Source organism: Gossypium arboreum, chromosome 8 (genome assembly GCF_025698485.1).
Source record: "Gossypium arboreum isolate Shixiya-1 chromosome 8, ASM2569848v2, whole genome shotgun sequence".
Taxonomy (NCBI): Eukaryota; Viridiplantae; Streptophyta; class Magnoliopsida; order Malvales; family Malvaceae; genus Gossypium; species Gossypium arboreum.
The window spans coordinates 11364174-11376231 of NC_069077.1; the positions used below are offsets into that span (position 1 = coordinate 11364174).

General features: G+C 37.1%; 2 protein-coding genes across 2 annotated transcripts; one reads left to right on the forward strand and one right to left on the reverse strand.

Moving 5' to 3' along the window:
* The first annotated feature begins 275 nt into the window (after positions 1 to 275).
* LOC108470078 (amine oxidase [copper-containing] gamma 2-like) lies at positions 276 to 3267 on the forward strand. Its single transcript, XM_017771282.2, has 4 exons — positions 276 to 1761; positions 1849 to 1962; positions 2180 to 2727; positions 2814 to 3267. Exons 1-4 carry the CDS (start codon positions 427 to 429, stop codon positions 3022 to 3024), a joined length of 2208 nt encoding a protein of 735 aa, XP_017626771.1. The 5' UTR covers positions 276 to 426; the 3' UTR covers positions 3025 to 3267.
* A 1325-nt stretch (positions 3268 to 4592) lies between these two features.
* LOC108468202 (uncharacterized) lies at positions 4593 to 5695 on the reverse strand. The gene is made up of 3 exons (XM_017769088.2): positions 5514 to 5695; positions 5261 to 5376; positions 4593 to 4955 (listed from the first exon to the last, which is right to left on the reverse strand). Exons 1-3 carry the CDS (start codon positions 5561 to 5563, stop codon positions 4714 to 4716), a joined length of 408 nt encoding a protein of 135 aa, XP_017624577.1. The 5' UTR covers positions 5564 to 5695; the 3' UTR covers positions 4593 to 4713.
* Positions 5696 to 12058: the final 6363 nt, after the last annotated feature.

The window sequence follows — 12058 nt, forward strand, 5'->3', positions numbered from 1 at the left end:
AATGGCTTTGTTAGGGTTTGAAGCTTGAGTTGTTATTGATACGGTTTACATTACTGGGGTAGGGAGTAGTGGTGCAAAGATTGAGTAAACAAAGTGTAAATTTATACATTTAGTGATAGTTCAATGACCAATATATAATTTTTTAAAATTGAGTAATGAAAATATAATAGTTAAATTAAAAGAGAATAGTTTTTAGTTGTTTTTGATAAATAGCAAAAGATTTTTTATAGTACAAGAGTGTATATTTAAAGCTTAGATTTTTAAAATCTTCTGTAAAATATATTATATGTACAGACACCAACCACGTTTGCATCGATCAGCATGTAATCCAAATTGCTAGCTTGTCCAATTTCTTAAGGCAGTTCTTATTTGACACTATATACAACTGGCTTATCACCTATCCCTACTCAAAGTAAAAACATACCCATGGAATCAAAGCCTTTCTTTCGTTTCCTCTTTTTCTTCATCGCCATAGCTTTCCTTTTTCTCTTCGCCTGGACTCACCTCCATTACGCGCCATCCCCTGGCGTCACCACCCTCCTCGACTGTGCCAGCAACTCTCCCTGGTGCACCTCCTCCAAGAACCGGTTTCAGTCCAAACAACCCACACTCCCAAAAACCCCACGTGCCTCCACCTCCCAGCGTCGTCACCATGAGTCAGCTGTCCCTCGCCACCCACTCGACCCCCTCACCATCCAAGAGTTCAACAAGGTCCGCAAAATCCTTTCTTCCCACGCGCTCTTCAAGTCCTCCAATAACTACGCGCTCCATTCCGTCGTCCTAGAAGAACCCAACAAAGAACTTGTCCTTAAATGGAAAAAAGGCCAACCACTCTTCCCACGAATAGCCTCCGTCATCGCACGTGCCAACGGCGTCTCGCACGTGCTGACTGTCAACTTAGAAACCGACAATGTCACCGTTCTAAACACGGCTCCTCCGACAGGTTACCCGACGATGACGATAGAAGACATGACCTCGGCTACGTGGGCTCCACTTTCGAACGCCAAGTTCAACCGTACGATCATCGAACGAGGCGTTAATCTTAAAGACGTGGCATGCCTGCCGATATCCTTAGGTTGGTTCGGGAAAAAGGAGGAGAACAGGAGGTTAATTAAGGTACAGTGCTACTCCATGGAAGACACTGCAAACTTTTACATGAGACCAATCGAGGGCTTAACTGTTTTACTCGATATGGATACAAAAGAAGTGGTGGAGGTATCGGATACGGGTCGGTCCATCCCCATACCCAAAGCCACCAACACCGATTATCGTTTTTCGGAGCAGAAGCTCCAGCAGGATCTCAACTCTATAAACCCCATATCCATTGAACAGCCAAAGGGTCCAAGTTTTGTTATCGAAGATGAACATTTGGTGAAATGGGCAAACTGGGAATTCCATTTGAAACCCGATCCGAGAGCAGCTGTGGTGGTTTCTCGTGCTAAGGTCCGGGACCTTGAGAGTGGGGTGTTGAGGGATGTGATGTACAAAGGCTTTACTTCAGAATTGTTTGTTCCATACATGGACCCCACTGATGCATGGTATTTTAAGACTTACATGGATGCGGGTGAATACGGGTTCGGGCTGCAAGCTATGCCACTTGACCCGCTTAATGATTGTCCAAGAAATGCATATTATATGGATGGGGTGTTCGCCGCCGGTGATGGTGTACCCTATGTCCGATCAAACATGGTCTGCATGTTTGAGAGGTACACAGGTGATATAGGGTGGCGGCATGCAGAGAGTCCAATTACGGGTATGGAGGTAAGAAATAAAGAATCTTTGGCCATAAATTTAAAAAGACATGCGTATAATCAACTTCACCTATATTTGTTTTTGGTTATTTGGCAGATTAAGGAAGTAAGGCCAAAGGTGACATTAGTGGTTCGAATGGCTGCATCGGTGGCTAACTATGATTATATTGTTGACTGGGAGTTCCAAACAGATGGACTTATCAGGATTAAGGTTAATGAAACCTCCTTTTTCTTCTATTATACGTCAGATATCTCGTTAAGTATATATCATCTTTATCGGAAAAAATCATGGATATTTTCTATCAACGGTGGCTTTTAAATTTGGTCTGTTGATATGTTGACAATTGTGGGATATGATCATTCATTGATAGGTGTGTTTATGATCCGTACTTCGTAGGCCCTTCTAATTTCCAGGTTACTGAGCGCAGGTTGGACTTAGCGGCATTTTGATGGTGAAAGGGACTGCATATGAGAACATGAATCAAGTGGAAGGGCAAGAAAATCTGTTCGGTACCCTTCTGTCTGAAAACGTCATTGGCGTCATCCATGATCATTACATCACATTCTACTTGGATATGGACATAGACGGCTCTGATAATTCCTTTGTTAACGTAAATATCAAAAGGCAAGAAACTTCTCCAGGAGAGTCACCAAGGAAAAGCTATCTAAAAGCTGTTAGAAATGTGGCTAAAACAGAGAAAGATGCTCAAATTCAACTTAAACTCTATGACCCATCGGAGTTCCATGTTATCAATCCAACTAAAAAGACAAGGGTTGGGAACCCTGTCGGGTACAAGGTTGTTCCTGGTGGCACAGCAGCTAGTTTGCTGGATCATGATGACCCACCACAGAAAAGAGGTGCATTCACAAATAACCAAATATGGGTCACTCCATATAACAGAAGTGAGCAATGGGCTGGTGGATTATTTGTTTACCAGAGCCACGGTGAAGACACACTTGATGTTTGGTCTGAAAGGTAAAAGAATGTTGGTTTTGAATCTTTTGATTAAAATTTTTATTCTCCAATTCCATTTCCATTAATTTTTTTTTTTGGGTTTGCAGGGATCGACCAATCGAGAACAAGGACATTGTGGTTTGGTATACATTAGGGTTCCATCACATACCATGCCAGGAGGATTTTCCTATAATGCCAACAGTGTCATCAAGCTTTGATTTGAAGCCAGTTAATTTCTTCGAGAGCAACCCGATTCTTAGAGCTCCACCCTATTTTGAAAAGGATTTACCAGTTTGCAGGCCTGCTGCTTCAGCATGAAAATAGTCCTATGTTTATCTTGGGTAATGGGCAGTTAGAATTTATAGTTGTAGCCGCCAACAACCTCTTGACCTATGACAAGACTATTATGTTATGGGTATGAAAGTTTGGGTTTGATCCCAAGCAACTCATTCCTCACCCCCAATAAATTAAGTGGATGTAGCCGTGTAGGAATATTAAAGAAGAAACCCTGGTTTATATATGTTCAGAGGTCTAAATGAAAAGAGATCCTTGTTTTGATTACTTTGCAGAAACGTCACTACATCGTAGTGGCTTTCAACTTTTAAAGGTAATGCCCAATGTGATGGCTGTTTAATACAGCATACGAAAGTAACGAAATCGGAAAGAATAGTGGATGCTTATCTGTGTCATGCATCCATTAATAACATGATGTCGAATTGAAATTGTTGTAGAATTTTAAAGAGGTATCCAATCATAAAAGCCAAATGGAGATTGGTCACAACTCTTGTTTCAAGGGGCTTGCTCATCATGTGGTGCAGGTATAGGGCCTATGCAACAGCCCTGTGTCCCACAACGTATGGCATTGGCTAACATAAACACATGCTGAAATCTGCCTCCTGCCCCAAAAAATTCCAGATTCAGTTTTGCTAAAATTAAATTCATATATAAATGCATTGTTGATGGCATTTCACTCATTACAATCCAAGTTTATATATCAATCTCTTTTGGCTTTGATTTTAGTTGAGAGCTTCTAATTTAAGTCAATAACAATGGAGGTGCTGAGCGTGATCAAGAAGAAGGAAATGAAGAGTTCAAAAACGATGTCAATGAATAAAAGAAGATATGGCAATATTAAAATTAAATGATCCGAATCTTTATTTAAATAAAATACAGTGGTAAAATAAAATAAAATTGAAATTCATATAGAACTACACTTCTTTTATTTTATTTTAGAATAAGATTTTTTAAACATTATTAAACTCCATCTATTTTATATTGATTAGAATAAGGTGTTTCGATCTTACTAGAATATGGCTTTACAAGCCTATAAATAGACATAGTCTATTCCTCTTGTAATTTATTCAAATTCGACATAGTAAATTTTTTTCTCCTCTGCCCGTGGTTTTTTTTTTCCGAAAGGGTTTCCACGTAAAATCTATGTGTTCTTTATTTTATTTTATTTTATTTTCACAAATTAGTATCAGAGCTTCTGAGTTATTCATCTCGATCACGATAATAGCGTCTTTGAAGTATGAAATTCCGTTGTTGGATCGCAACGCCAGATTTGCGTTGTGGAAAATTAAGATGCAAGCAGTTATTGCGCAGATGGATCTGGAGGATACTCTGCTAGGGATAGATAAGATGCCTTCAACATTAACAGATGAAAAGAAGAAGTGTAAGGACCGAAAGGCGTTAACACAATTACATCTGCATTTATCCAACGAAATTTTACAGGATGTGATGAAGGAGAAGACCGTCGCTCATTATGGAAGAGGCTGGAATAAATATGTATGTCGAAAACTCTAACAAGCAAGTTGCATATGAAGCAGCGTCTTTATGCTCATCGTTTGGAGGAAGGTGCGTTTGTACACGAACACTTAATAGTGTTTGTAGTTAACCCATTTTGCCCGGGCCTATTTTATTTACAGAAAATAAATAAATTAAAATAAAAACCAATTATAGGTCCCAAGTTTACTTACAGTTTAGCCCAAATATTAAAACAAAAATCTAATCCAAATCCATTTGCAAAATTTTGGACCCCAAAGTTGAGACCGAAAATAACCCGAAAAAGGTCCAATCTAAGACTAATTGATCAATGCCGCAGCAGTAGCCCTTCTTCTTGGCTATTTGAGGTAAATCGATAGAGCCCAGGCCAGAAGTTTCTGGAATATACGAGAGTAGCAACAGAATGGGGTTCCCACTCATGGCTTCCATGGCCTTCTCCCTGTACAGCTCTGCTCCCGTAGAACCTGCAAAGGAATATACGAGAAGAAAAATGGGCTAACAAAATACAGCAAAATGACAGCAAGCAAATATAATTTTATTTTTCTTTGTAAATTCAGGCTATAAAAAGCCTTGCTTATTCCCCATGTATTTTTACTTACGCATGCACACTATTCGCATAGAGAATACAAAAAATTTTCGAGAAGAATTTCCGAAAGGTGATCTTCTTCAGTTTTTTAAATCGTTCACTTATTATTTATTTATTTTTTTCCTGCGATTATTTTCATCATTTTGCATTTTAGAACAGAAAAAAAAGAAAATCAAGTTTTACCTTGTGAATCGGCTTTTGACCTCTGTTCACTTCGTTGAGATCGAAGTTGGAAGGGGGATTTATTATATATCAAGCCTCGAAACGATGCCAATGAGATCCCTAATATCTCTGAAATACTGAGATAAGGGGTGAGGGTCGGATAGTATTAGATATGTTGTTTTTCAATTTCGGTTTCATTTTTCTTGAACAAGTGATATTAGATCTAAGAGATTTGTTTTTTTTTTTAAAAAAAGGAAAAAATAAAATGGTTTACCAGGTTTCCTCGAGTGGAGCCTTCGATGGTGGGATCTGGTCGTTGCCCATGCGTTATTGGCCACCAAATGAGATGGTGGTTCTATGGCTGCAGGTATGAGCCCTAACAATATGATTTTGGGGCTGTGAATTTTGGTGAAATGAGTGGCTGCGTTGGAGAAGAAAATGGGAGAAGAAAGGTTTTAAATAACATATTAAACAAAACGGCACCGTGTAAGAAGGGTTGAGGAGGGGGGGCTTTTGCGCCTAAAAGGGTCTATTTATGAAACAAATCCTTCCCTTTTCGCGAACCTTTCAATTAGCACCCAATTCGCTTACCCCCCCCTTTTTTTTAAATTTAGCCTTCTAATTTGTGCGTTTTTTCACTTTGATCCATGGTCTAGTACAGTATTGTGGGTGCGGGTTATTTTCAATTCCAATCCCTGCGCATTTGCGCACGTGGCACATTGATCCCATTTTATAATTATCTTATTTGTAAATTGCTTCTCCTGTTTTAAATTTCTTCTTTATTTACTGCACATACATTTTTTTTACATGGTTAATTATTAGTTGTGATATTTTGTGTTGTTTTTGGTAGTTGAATTTTGTAATCTTTTCTTTTTTATTCCAATTTTAATAATTAATGTTTTATTTGTAATATAATTCATTTTGGTTTGTGTATGCTAGTAATTTCATGTTGTTTTGTAATTTCTTTTGGATTCATCCCCATACGTTAATGCTTATTAAGTATCGTTTAGTATTTATTTAATTTACATCCATTATTAAAGCCATGATATTCTTATACATATAATTCTTAATAAACTTGTATACAGTTGTGTTCTTAAATTTATTACGTATATAATCTATGATAAAATTAGGTTAATCTTATAATTCATATTTTAACTAAATGATATTTTGATATACAATTATTTTAAAATTTCTTCATATATACATTACCCATATTAAATTATTTTTACTATAGTACATGTTATTATTTTCATATAACTTTATGTAAATATTTTTCTATGTATATATCTTCTTTTAAAGTTATTTATGTGTATAATATATTTCTTTTAAGGACCATATTTTAAATCATACCATTTATTTATTGTATACATTCTCATATTTTATTATCCTTATACATGTATTATTCTCATCAATCCAAATTAAGTTGTTATATGTAAAATTATGTTATATTTTAGTTTAAATTTCCCTTTATAAGTATAGTTTTATAGACATACATCACTAAATTTATGTATTTTGTAAATATAATTTGTTTTGTTATGTACACTATATCCTATCATGTCTTTTTTTCTCTTATATTTTATATGTTATTTAAGCAACCATGCATATTATCGCTTTTTAAAATTTGTGTTTGAAATATTTTGCATATTATCCGATTCAAATATTTTATTCTACAATATTTACGTTAAATAATTATATATCTCTAGCTTTCATATCAATTTGTTAACCTATTTTATGTGTTAATTAATTCAGCATTATTTTGAAAATATCTTGTACTATATATTGATTTCTAATTCCGTGTTATAATGTATTCGATAAATTGTTTTATAGTATGTCATGTTAATTATTGTTGTATATCATTTTTGTATTGATTGTTCGTCATCCATGATTAAGAATTTGGTCATTTTACTTAGAATAATTGTATGTAATTGTGGATTTGTTAATTGTGACTTGTTGTATCCTATTATTCCATACTCATTCCCCCTTTTTCATACAAATATTTTGATACAAGTCATTAAGCATTCCACTTTAAAACGGCTAAACGCGTTTTGAGTAAATTTCCAATTTTCTTTGTCATTCAAAAATTCTAAAATGAGGCAATATCCAATATTTGGGGAATTCAGAAAATCGTGCTCAATCGTACTGGGTATGATTTTTCTGGTGAACTAAATATTTGGATAACCTTTTATATTTTTTAGTGTACGAGTTTTCGAAAGTCGAAAATCAATCGCGTTTTAAAGGTATAAGGGATCGTATCCAATCGTACTGGGTATGAAATTGCATATCTTTGAAACGAGAGAATTTTGACTACTAATTTAAATTATTCAAACATTTTAAAAAGAGTCATACTTTCGAAAATCTTTTCTTTAAAAGGTCTTTTGACATAAGGATAGCATCAAATCAATTTGGTACCAATTTTTTGGGCGTAATGAGGGTGCTAACCCTTCCTCATGCGCAACCGACTCCCAAACCCACTTTTTGATTTTTCATGAATAAAGCATTTTAGTAGGTGACCCAATCACACCTAAATCAAGAGATTGGTGGCGACTCCACATTTTTGTTTTCAAAAGTCGATCCCCATTGTTTTCAAAATAAAAAATGGTTTCGACAGCTTGGCAACTCCGCTGGAGACTGAACAAAGAGAGTCAGGCCATAAAATTGATTGTTTGTTGTCCTTTTGTCAAAGAATTTAAAATTTTTTTCAAAAATCATGATTATTTTAATTGCATTTGTTTGCATGATTGTTATGGTTCGAGTCTTGTAAGAATAATATGGCCTTGCATTGCATGACCGCTGTGGTTATAACTGTTAAGTGGGAGTAAGAAACTATGCTTTCGTGAGGTTTTCACCTCCGTATGGGCTAGTGGATTGCTTCCGGGATACATCCGTACCTATGATTTCGTGAGATTTTCATCTCCGCATGGTCATAGGGAAATGTATTCCCCTGAACCGAACTCGATCTATATGAGCCTATAATGGGTGAGGATTGAAGAATCTGCTGGTTCAGGTACTTTTACTCTAGAACCAAACTTCATATAGTGTACCTTAAGAGCTATCCTTAGGTAAAGCTGTGATAAGCCTTAGTCATCGCCCATATGTGTGTTATGATTATCTTTGTCGTTATACTTGTCTTTTATCACTTATATTTGATACTAACTTGTGTTTTGTTTGATTGTGTTTTACATGACATTGCATACTAAAGGAGATGTTGGCTCGTATTCAATTACTAAGTTAGAAAGTTTAACATGGAGAATGAATTTCTTAGTAAAGTTGAGGATAATGTGGCTGTCCGTGCATGGTCAGAGAAGTTACAAATAGAGAAAGGGGATAACCTGACAGAAGGATATACATTAGAGTTGCAGAAATTTACTCGCATCAATGTGAAATAGAATGAGCTGCAGGAGTTGAAGGATATATGGACTCGTTGGGATGAGGGCACTAAACAGTTGTTATACCAGAGTTATGGTGATATACCATACTTGCTCGATGTTAAGGTGGATAAGCGTTTGTTCCGAGGTATTGCTCAATTTTGGAATTCTGCTTATAATTGCTTCACTTTTGGAGAAGTAGATTTGGTTCCTACTTTGGAAGAATACACTACTTTGTTGAGGAGTCCAAAGGCTCAAGTCAGAAAAATTTATGTTAAGGTTACCAATGGTCAAACGTTTGCAAAGAGGCTGGTGAATATTTCGGGGATGAGTGAATCTTGGGTCATTGCTCGAATTCAACAGAAGAGGGACAGTAAGTGTATTCCATGGGAAAATTTGAAATATTTGATTTTGACGCACCCGGATGAAAAGAAAATGGTCGAAATTTTTGCCTTAAGCATCTATGGATTGGTGATTTTTCCTAGGGCTTTAAGACATGTTGATGAGGCAGTCACTGATTTATTTGATTGTCTCGGGAAGGGAGTCACACCTGTACCTGCAATACTGGCCGAGACATTTAGATCTTTGAGCATATGCCGGAGGGTAGGGGAAGGTCGATTTATTGGCTGTGTATAGTTGTTGATGGTATGGTTTCATGGGCATTTTTGGAAAGTGAATAAGGTATCGTACCGGGTTTTCTTCGAAGGTTACTCCCTATTAAAAGGAGAGATGGCGATGCAAAGAAGAGATGATATTTCAGAAGAGAAATGGATGGAAATTCTCCAGAATCTCAAGGAAGATGATGTAGAGTGGAGAGCTTTCTGGATGGTTCCTGATGAAATCTTGTATAGATGTGGGAGCTATAATTGGGTGCCATTGTTGGGAATTTGGGGAGCTACTGTATATAGTCCTTTACTTGCACTAAGGCAATATAAATCGAGGCAGTGCATACCTACGACGTACGGGTTGGCTCAGAGTGAACTTTCGTATAAAGGAGACCACTATAGGAAGAAGGTTCGGGAATTGTCTGATGCTTGGAGGCAAATACACTGGATGAAAAGGCTGACTGTTGGTTCTATGGTAACACCTAAATACAATGGATGGTTTAGGAAAAGGGTCAATGATAATATTCCTAGGTCAAATTTGGAAAGCGCTCGACCAATGGAGGAGCAGTTACAGATTGCACCATTGGAGTTGGAAATTATAAAGCAAGATTTTGAGAAAAAAAGTTTCGAGTTTGGGAGGAAAATCAAGCAGTTGGAAGAAGAAAAGATGCACTTGAAGTTAGAAGTGGAGATTCAAAAGTCAGAGGCAGAAAAACTACAGAAAAGGAAGGGTGAAGTTGAGGAAGATTTGGAAGGCTTGAAAATAGATTATAAGAAGCTACGCTTATCAATAAGGACTGCTGAGCTAGGAAAGACTTTAGAACAATGGCGCCAAGAGGTTCGAGAAGAAATAGCTAAGGCGGATCAATGCGAAAAGAGGTTCCAGGAGGCTCAAGCTCGGAATGAAGCCTTGGAAAGAAGTTTGTCGGAGAGTAAGAATGAAAAAGATGAATTAAGAGCTAGAGTAGCAGAACTTGAGAGATCTCTGTGTTTATACCTAAACCATAATTCTGTGACAGAGTTGAAGGTAAGCTTAAGTAAGATAGAGGAGATGAAAGGGAAGATAGAAGAGTTAGAAATGGCATTACAGAATTGCAAAATGAGGATTGAGTTCTTGGAGGCAAATGAGGAGCAATGGAAGAATCAGCTTCATCACTCTCAGAACCAAGTTAGAAGCAGGGATTATATCATGGGAGAAGCTGTAACACAAATTCAAGAAGTAGCTAACTATTTGTAGTCTTTGGTAGTGCAAGCGGACGTATTAAGTGTGAAGTACGAGCTGGAGTCAGATAGGGGACAAGAACTAGCTTCGTTGCTTAGGAAAATTAAGGCCCTGAGTGTTAGGGCGAAGTCGTATTTGTAACTCAATTTTATGTAAAGAATTTTATTTTCTAGTAAAATTTTCTAAAAGGAATTGAATCAGAATTGATGCCTCCTTTGCATTTATGCATTTTGCATTACATTACATCATATGCATTAAAGATCATAATAAGATTCTAATTAATTAAAAATTATTTCAGTAATCTGGAAACCAACCAAAACACACCAAATATGCATCCCTACGGTACGAGGAAAAAGACTAAGTCAATGGACAAAAGACTGGAAAAGTTAGAACAAATGCAAAAAGATATGCAAGAGCAAATGCAGTCACAGATGCAAGAGCAGTTGGCTAAGATTCAGCAAGAGATGAAAGAACAGATGATGGAGTCCCAAAGAGAAATGATGAGTCAGTTATCCCAGTTGCCGTTGGGAAGAGTGGATAAGGGAAAAAGCCCTATGGACAATGTTGGAGAAAATAATGAGGACCCTTAATATCCTCCTGGCTTCACTCCTACACATATGCAGATACCGTCTGAGATTAATTTGTCGAAACCATCTGTTTTGATCAGGCCTCAGTAGGTTTAGGCCGGAGTTTCAGCACCAATGAATTTTCAAGCTGGTTCAGGTTATAATCCTGGTAACAACTCAAATAATCCAATGGTCCCTGATTTGGATGAGGTCGCGAAAGAGGAAAGAGCAAAGGTGGAGTCACAAAGGCAATTAGAGGAACGGTGTAAATGGCTGGAGGAAAAGGTCAGAGCAATGGAATGTGTTGATAGAAACCCGAAAATTTATGCAAAATATCTGAGTTTGGTCCCGGACTTAGTACTGCCATACAAGTTCAGGATGCCAGAATTTGAGAAATACAATGAAACGAGTTGTCCTGAAGCTCATATCACTATGTTTTGCAGAAGGATGATGGGGTATGTTCATAATGATCAATTGTTGATTCATTGCTTTCAAGATAGTTTGGTAGGAGTGGCTGCTAAATGGTACAATCAATTGAGTCGAAACAGAATTAGTTCATAGAGGGATTCAGTACAGGCGTTCATGAAACAATACAGTCATGTGACAGATATTACTCATGATAGAATTACTCTACAAAATATGGAGAAGAAGCCAAATGAGAGTTTCAAGCAGTATGCACAGAGGTAGAGGGAAATGGCTATTCAAGTTCAGCCACCGCTTCTAGAGAAAGAAATTACAATGCTCTTCATAAACACTTTAAAACCCCATTTATAACTCATGCTAAGAAGTGCCACGAGGAGCTTTGCAGATGTGGTCATGACAGGAGAAATGATTGAAAATGCCATAAGAAATGGAATGATAGACGCAGGAGAAAGTGCTAAAAGGTCTGTGTCATAGAAGAAAGAGAATAAGGTGAATAATGCGAACGTGGGATATTCGAAGTCTATTACCGTGAGTCAACCAAAAGCGACAACTGCTGGTCAGGGTTCATCAAGGCAGGAGTCGGGAACTAGGCTGAATAATGAGAAGATTCAATTTACACCAATTCCCATGACATACAA